This window comes from Amblyomma maculatum, chromosome 3, assembly GCF_055883805.1.
Source record: "Amblyomma maculatum isolate TAMU_Amacu chromosome 3, ASM5588380v1, whole genome shotgun sequence".
NCBI lineage: Eukaryota > Metazoa > Arthropoda > Arachnida > Ixodida > Ixodidae > Amblyomma > Amblyomma maculatum.
Window position 1 is genome coordinate 27,176,145 of NC_139346.1, and position 8,619 is coordinate 27,184,763.

At 46.1% G+C, this 8,619-nt stretch overlaps 1 protein-coding gene across 1 annotated transcript; it reads right to left on the bottom strand.

Moving 5' to 3' along the window:
• Positions 1-2,265: 2,265 nt before the first annotated feature.
• Positions 2,266-7,830, bottom strand: LOC146194396 (uncharacterized). Its single transcript, XM_084596545.1, has one exon. It carries the CDS (start codon positions 7,327-7,329, stop codon positions 6,121-6,123), a length of 1,209 nt encoding a protein of 402 aa, XP_084452671.1. The 5' UTR covers positions 7,330-7,830; the 3' UTR covers positions 2,266-6,120.
• Positions 7,831-8,619: the final 789 nt, after the last annotated feature.

Sequence of the window (8,619 nt, forward strand, 5' to 3'; positions counted from 1 at the left end):
CCACTCTTTTTAACAATAATGAGCTCACCGAAAACCTCTCAACATTCTAAATCACCACCTAGCAATCTCCCCACTCAGCTTCGGTCGTTCGTGCAGGACATCCCTATTGCAAAAACCAGCGTCTCCAGTGCGAAACAAGTAAGATTTTCGCCCTGGTTTTGCACTGGATCTGCTGGGCACGCTGGAGGTCTGCGATATTCACTGGAGCAGTAACGGGAAGACACTGGCTGCACTGGTGCGATGGGAGAAAAACGCTGGAATTAGCCTTTTGACGCTGGGTGTGTCGCTGGCATCCGCAATGCACTGGGAGAAGCACTGTATGTGCTCTGGCACCGCACTGGTCCTAGTGCCCCAGTATAGCCGGTGCGGCCTGCGGCGCCAGCCGGAGTAGCATCCCTCAGGGGCCAACAGGGCAACAGAGTGCTCGCAATTGACCATCGGGACGCAAATGAAAAATATGGTTCAAGCAAGCGCTTTTTGCTGCGAAGTCGTTGCGCATTTGTAAAAAAACAAAGGCAGTATATTTTTTCTAGAGTTTCCATGTTGCGATAGGTCGTTTCGAGAGAGACTACGACCGCCGCGCCTCTATCTCATGACACACTGACGATTAACGCACAACTAAAGCTGGAATTGAATAATGTGGGCTACCATGCATAACCAACTTCAGACCTGATCTTAAGGGCACTCTAACACAATGATTACTGCCATAAATGTTCAATGCGGGCTCAATCGCAGGCGAGCGTAGCCTACACCACGGCCCAGTATAAACAGCACAAAGAAAAAATAAAACGAGGAAGAGAGTAGCTTACCGAGCGATGGGCTCATGAGAGAAAAAACAACAATATACAGCGCTTGTAATGCATAATATTGGGCGTGTTTCTAAATCTTTTGTGCTCCTTCTTACTCTGCGTATGAAGCAGCCGAGCCCTCGGTCATCGCAATGCTTCCCGAAATGTTTACCTACAAATAAGGTTTAGTTACACGAAATATAGGGTCATCGCTGCTGCGCTTGCCGGTATAGAAGCTTGGTCGCACTTTTTTCCTTGAAGGTTTTGTACTAAAGCTCCGTGTTTACGAAAATTACGCCCACGGTAGCAGAGCACCACCGAAGAGTCGGCGTTGGTAAATTTGCCAGCGATGTCAAACTCCACATGTTAAAATGATTCCAGTGCTCAAAATAGCGCGCATAGGCATCCAGAACATTAGTTGCAAGTCGTGAGAGCAGACAGCAAGCTCCAATGATCAAGAAGTTGTAATATTTAGAGCAGTAGCAATGGGGCCTATAAACTGCGAAACATGAAGTCCCAACCTTATAAATGCGGGTCATGGCATAAAACGCAGAAATGTTTCAAAGAATTCCAGCCCTCGGCGTGGTCAAGTAGGCGTGGTCAATAATAAAGAAAAAAAAAAAAGTAGGCGTGGTCAAGTGGTTAGCGTCGTGAGGTAGTGATTGATATGTGCCTAGGGACTGAGTTCAAAGCGAGCTTGGTGCACTCATTTTTGTTATTTTTTTATTTTGTTTAGGTTTTTTTATGTACCTAACTTGTCTCGTTACTTTTTACTTTTTAATTTTTATCCAACGCATTTTTTTCTCCGGGCGAACAGTGCCGCCAGTGCGGAGCGTCCAAGTATGCCGCGTCCCAGTGCCCCGAGTTTCCAGCGTCATACTAGGGACCATAATCAGGTATGGCGCTGGGGCGCTGAGACCCAGTGGCACTGGTTTTTGCATTTTGCAATAGGGATACCTCATTTCCGTTGTCAGATGGGGAGTGGGATTGACACCAGGAAGTGTCGTGCCCCAGAGTCACACATAACTCATCAGCCCATCATCATCTATTCAACACCTTCGGCAGGTCCCCCCCCCCCCCCCCCATGGCCAAGTGGGGTCTGGGAGAGCTTTTTAGTTCGAGGTGAGGGCTCTACCCGGACAAGGGGGCCGCCGCGTTGCCCCCACAAACGTCAGTGGCATCTTAGGCAAAGACGGCCTGCAGCGCCATCGTGGCATTGAGCCAATGAGGCGGACCTTCATGACAACGCAGCGAGTGCCAGTAAGGACGACCATTTCCTGTAGTAGGATCATAGCGACACAGCGTGTGTTCCACCCTTAACCGAGAAAATCACAGACGGCCCGCACCAAATCTTCGAGAACCTCCGCTCGCCAAGAATGCGACGTTGCCGCTGCAGGCAGAACCAGACCTCTTTCCGTACCTTTGCAGTTACTTCATGGAGGCCCGGAACTCTGCTGTTGTATGCATTGTATTGTATTGTATTGGGGTTTTTTGGCGCATAAGCAACTCAGGCTATCATGCGCCAAGAGCAAGGTTAAAATCTGTGCTTATTTAAAAAGGGGAAAAAGGTTCGTTAAAGTTTACAGTTTATTCAGAACGTCTGCTTCTTTTAAAAAACTAAGAACACATGTTAAGTTTATTATTGCTCTTTCTCCTAAAAGTAATTTGGGATGGAAAGGGATGGCACGATCATAAAAAATAGTGAAATGCTTTCTCCGTAGTGTCTCTAGTTTTGGGCATGTAATCAGGATGTGGTTGACGGTGAGCACTTCTCCGCATTCTCCACACGTAGGCTTATCTTGTTTCATTAGTAAAAAGTTATGTGTGAGATGTGTGTGCCCGATACGCAGACGGCATACTGTAACCTCCATGAAGCGTTCTTGATGAGTGCTTGTTTCCCATTCTTCTATTTTGGGCTTTACGAGGTGCAATTTATTACTTTCTTGGTTATTCCATATAGACTGCCATATATCCTTTTGTTTTCGTTTAATTAACTTTATGCAATCCTTATAAGGTATGTTTACTTTCTCTATTTCTTTCCTGCCTGCTTGAGCAGCACACACGTCTGCTCTCTCATTTCCTTCAATGCCCATGTGGCTTGGAACCCAACAGAATATTATGTTATGTCCTTGGGTTGAGATCTTTATTACATCGTGTATTATGTTACCGAGTAATGGCATGACTGCATTTCTGGAGTTTAGAGCTGTGAGCACACTCAGTGAATCTGTATAAATAACACTGTTCTCGATGCCCTCGTACACAATTTTTGCTACAGCTACCAGGACAGCATAACACTCGGCTGCAAATATTGATGCACATTGAGGAAGTCGAATAATTTTTTCGGAGTTCCGATCCACTACAGCGCAGCCCACATAGGAGGCAGTTTTTGATCCATCCGTGTAAAACTCTGTGCATTTGCTATATTTCTCTTTTAGTGCGTGATATTCTTGTAATATATGTTCTGTAGGAGTTTCGCTCTTTTTGAACTGTGTAAGAGTGAGGTCACAGACTGTTGGAAAGTTGTACCATGGGGCCAGGGGCCTATTTTCTTGAGCGACATCAGGCAAGGTGTCCAGAATATGGAGCTCACGGCAAATGTCTTCAAATCGCATAATCAATGGTCTTGTTGTCTGAGGCTTATTTGTGAATATTGTTCGGGAGGGGCAAGTTGTGACAACCGGGTAACAGATGTGTTTTTTTCGTGTCCTTATTTTGAGAACGTAAGCGCATGTGAGTGCATTTCGTCTGTCTTTCAGTGAAGGCTCGTTCGTTTCCACATAAAGACTATTTATTGGGGATGTTCTGTACGCTCCGCACGCAAGGCGAAGGCCTAAGTTATGTACCGGGTCTAATTTTTTAAGGTATGAAGGTCTAGCTGAACCATATACTATGCTCCCATAGTCTAAGCGTGAGCGTATAACAGAGCGGTATATATGTAGAAGACATGCCCTGTCGGATCCCCAACGTTTCCGCGAAAGAACTTTCAGTATGTTAAGAGATTTGGAAGCTTTCTTTTTCAGTATATTTATGTGTGGTAGAAACGTAAGTTTTTTGTCGAACGTAATGCCTAGAAATTTGTGTTCAGTTTTCACCGGTAATTCTTTTTTATTTAAGTGGAGGACAGGGCTGTTCTGAATGCCTCGCTTGAGCGAAAACATAACTGCCACCGTCTTCTGAGGAGAAAACTGAAATCCATTTTTGTCGGCCCATTTCGCTAGTTTATTAATTGTTATTTGTATTTGCCTCTCACATGTTTGTATGTTTGAGGATGTGCAGGCTATCTGAAGGTCATCTACATAGAGCGAAAACATAACAGAATTTGGGATTTCTCTGCAAATGGAATTCATTTTTACAACGAACAGGGTTGTGCTTAGAATGCACCCTTGTGGCACCCCGTTTTCCTGAACAAAGCTTCTAGACAGGGTGGCGCCGAGACGGACTTGGAAAAAACGGTGTGAGAGAAAGTTATTTAAAACATTTAGCATTCGGCCTTGGATGCCTAGATCTGCTAAATCCCGCAGGATCCCGTACCTCCACGTTGTATCATAGGCTTTCTCTAGATCGAAGAAAACTGCGAGGCAATGCTGTTTATGTATAAAAGCCTCTCGGACAGTGTTTTCAAGGCGTACTATGTGGTCAGTTGTTGAGCACCCTTTCTTAAAACCGCACTGATGAATATCAATAAGTTCATGAGATTCTAAAACAAAGGTTAATCTAGTATTTAAAATAGTTTCAAAAGATTTCGCTAGACAACTGGTGAGAGCAATAGGTCTATAACTGTTAGGAGAAGTTGGCAGTTTTCCTGGTTTTAAGAATGGTACAATAATGGCCCTTTTCCAAGCTTCCGGCAATTTCCCTAGAACCCAAACTTTGTTAAAAAATTTCAGAAGTGCCTCTACAGAGGCTTCGGATAGATGAGCAAGCATCTCGTAATGAATTTGATCAGGACCTGGTGCAGTTTGTTTACCTCTAGCTAGGACTTTCTTTAATTCTTGCAGTGTAATTAAACTATTGTATGGTTTGGTCGTGCTGCCACTTGTTGGAAGCTTTTGTTTTTCAGCTGTGCTCTTATATTTTAGGAATGTTTCTGTGTAGTGTGTAGAATTTGAAACCTTATGAAAATGTTCCCCTAATATATTTGCCTGCTCTTCGATGCTCGTTTGCATACCAGGTGCTGTGAGAATCGGAATTGTATATGAGGAGAAGCTGCCATTTAGTTTGTGGACTTGTTCCCACATTCTTTTAGATGGTGTTGAGCTGTTTATAGATGTCACGAATTTCTGCCATGATTGTTTTTCGGCGTTGCGACGAATATAACGAGCTTTAGCTTTAACTTTTTTATAAGCTGTCAAATTTTCATATGTTGGGTATCTTCGAAACTTACCCCAGGCTTTATTTTGTTGTTTTTTTGCCTCCCTACATTCCCGTGTCCACCAGATTTTGCTGTTTTGTTGTACCATTGCTGAGGTTTGTGGAATGGCAAGGCGCGCGGCATTTATAATGCAATCTGTGATGAGTTTATTCATTTTATCTACGCTATGCTCCTCTGAAAAAATTGTTTCCAAGTCTGCTTCTGTTCTAAAAAAATCCCAGTCTGCTAAATGGAGTTTCCAACGTCGTGGTTTGGTTGGTATGACAGATGTTGAAGATGAAGATGATAAACTGATTAGTGCAGGTAGGTGATCACTCCCATATGGATTATTTAAAACATTCCATTTAAAATCGTTAAAAATAGAGGGCGAGCAAAAGGACAAATCTAAAACGCTCATCTTTCCTGTGTTTGGAGAACAGAAAGTAGGTTTTCCGGAGTTTAACAAACATGTGTTACTGCAAAGAATAAGGTTCTCTATAACTTGGCCTCGCGCGTCAGTTTTCTCACTACCCCACAGGGGTGAGTGCCCATTAAAATCGCCTACTACCACGTATGGCTCTGGAAGCTGGCTAAAAAGATGTTCTAAATCATGGAGAGTTATTTTTAGGTGAGGTTGAATATACACGCAACACACAGTAATGGTTTTATATGTAAGTAATGTGGCTGCCACAGCTTCTAATCTGGTGTTTAATTGGTGTTCTCGGGCTGCAATACCATTTTGCACTATAATGGCCACTCCACCGGAAAGTCTGCTGGCTTGTTGTCGGTCTCGGCGGAAGACTTGATATTTCTTTAGTATTTTTGTGTGCTTGGGACCTAGATTTGTTTCTTGCAAGCAAAGCGCAACAGGTGAGAGTGTGGTTAGGATATCTTTTATGTCGTTTATGTTGGTTAAAAGTCCCCTGCAGTTCCATTGCACTAGGAACACCATCTTATTCTTTTGTGAGTTTAGAAGTAGAGTTATTTTTCAGGGCCCGTGATGCGGGCCCTGTCTTTCTTGGATCGTTCCAAGGAGCTTCGCCGTCTGTGTGACGACGAAGGCACATGGCCATCTTGGCTGGATGTGTCCATCACCTCTTCAGAGGAGGCGGACAGTTGTGCCGGAGGCGCGTGTTCATTGTTTTTAGACCCCGCCTCAAGGGCAGAGGTCTTGTGGGCCACCGCCCCTGAGGAACGGGTGGCCTGTTTTTGGGGTGGAGTGGTACTAACCACTTCCACCAGGGGCGCAGAAGGCCCTACCTCAAGCTCACTTTGTGTGGCCTGGGCAGGTGTTGAAGGCCGGTGTGGTGCCTCGCCCCGTCGCACCACTTCGGCGAGATTTGGCTTTGCCGTGAACTGGAATGCTGTGCGTTTTGTCTGGTAGTATTTGGTTCGTGCTTCTTTGTAAGTTATATTCTCAGTTGTTTTGATGGTAATGATTTGCTTTTCATCTTTCCAAGTTGGACAAGCTCTTGAGTAAGCGGGGTGCTCCCCGTCACAGTTTGCACAGTGCGGTGCTGCAGCACAGTTGTCTGCATTATGTTCGCTTGATGCACATTTGGCACATGTGGTACGGCCGCGGCAGCTCTGTGATCCATGACCATACCTCTGACATTTGAAACATCTTCTTGGATTTGGTATATATGGCCTGACATTTACTTTTATGTATCCCACTTCAATTGATTCTGGGAGCGTGCTGCTGTTGAAAGTCAAAACAAGATGTTTGGTGGGGATTTCCTTGTCATCCTTTCGGATCTTGATTCTGTAGACACCTATGACATTTTGGTCAGCAAGTCCTTCTGCCATTTCTTCCTCAGTCAGGGACAAAAAGTCACTTTCTGATATAACACCTCGGACAGTATTGAGAGATCGGTGGGGTGTGATGGAGATGGGTATGTCCCCAAGTGCCACAATATTTTTCAGATTAGAGAACTGATGTTTGGTCCTGACTTCAAGCAAGAGGTCACCATTTGTTAGTTTGGTTACCTTGTAACCGGGGCCTAGGCTTCCTGTGAGACATTTTGACACCGTAAATGGAGAGATTTTTCTAGCTGGGATTTCTGACTGTTCACTATGAACAATGTGGTATTTCGGAAAGGTTTCTTTTTGTTTTTGCACGAACTGGCCTGTTACATCGGTCCGCCCTCTTTTGTTTGGAGGGCGATCATGTGTTGAAGATAGAGAGTCCATGAAAGGGTTTGCTTTTTCGGTAGTTGTGCCAGCCACCCACCACGGAGCCCAACAAGGGGGCGAGACAGGAAACTTGCAACAAGCCCTGCCGACGCCAGCTGTACACCTCTACTATAACCGAATATGGGTAACTCAGGGTAGCTACTCCACACAAGGTTAACCCTTGCCGCCAGGAAAAAGGAAAAAGCAAGAAAGGAGGAGGAGACAGGACAGTGCCAAGAAAAGAGATAGGAAAGTGAAAGATAAGGGGGAGGACAGGAAAAGGCGACTGCCGATTTCCCCCGGGTGGGTCAGCCCGGAGGTGCCGTCTGTGGGAAGCGTGGGCCAAAGTGGTGTGTTGCCTCCGCCGAGGGGCCTTAAGGGTCCAAACACTCGGCATCGGCTCAACCACCAGGATCCCCTTTTCCCCAGACACGGCAATGCCACGCACGGCTAAGCGTGGGTGCTGGGGTCCGTGGTGTCGCACAGTACACGCAAACACCTGCTTTAACAGGTGCCCCCTGCGGGGGCTGTTGTATGCGGCCGTGCAGCGTGCCGGCCATACATGGTACGCACACGCCACGAGCAGGAGGACTAACTGGTTAACGGCTACGCCTGGCAACGAATTAAGGTATTGCACAGTCTGGTACGGTATACCCAGAAGCCGAAAGAGGTTAGCTACACGACGGAGAAGCGCTTCAGCAAGAAGACACTGCGAAAATATGTGCACAGTGTCCTCTCTACCACCACAAGTCGAACAAGTTGGCCGCAAGCTGGCCTGTGTAAACGCCGGAGCCTTGATGAGGAGGACTGCTCTGGCGAAGCGGTCCATAAAGGACGCTCTGCTTGCTTCCAAAGCGTCCGCTGTGATATACCGCCAGCTGTGCCTAACATTGACAAGGTCTTACTGGCGGTGGTGAGGAGGGAGACCTGTAAACAAATGACCTGACACCGCTGTTGCAAAAGCCAGCGCCACTGGTTCCCAGCGCCTCAGCGCCTTACCTGATTATGGGCCCAGTATGACTCTGGGGACTGGGCGTACTAGGATGCGGCATACTGGCACGCTCCGCTCGCACTGATGGCAGTGGTCGCGCGGAGAAAAAAAATGGCTTCGGATAAAACGTAACAGCTGAAAAGTAACTAAGTACCTCAAGTACATAAAAAAACGGCACCCCTAGCGTGCTTCGCACCGCTACCTTTTACCTCGTAGCTGTCTACGCTAGCGAATCGGCCACGCCGACAACTGGGAACCTTTGAAGCATTTTTGCATCTTGTGTGATTACCGCATTTTAAAATGGTGGGGCTTCATGT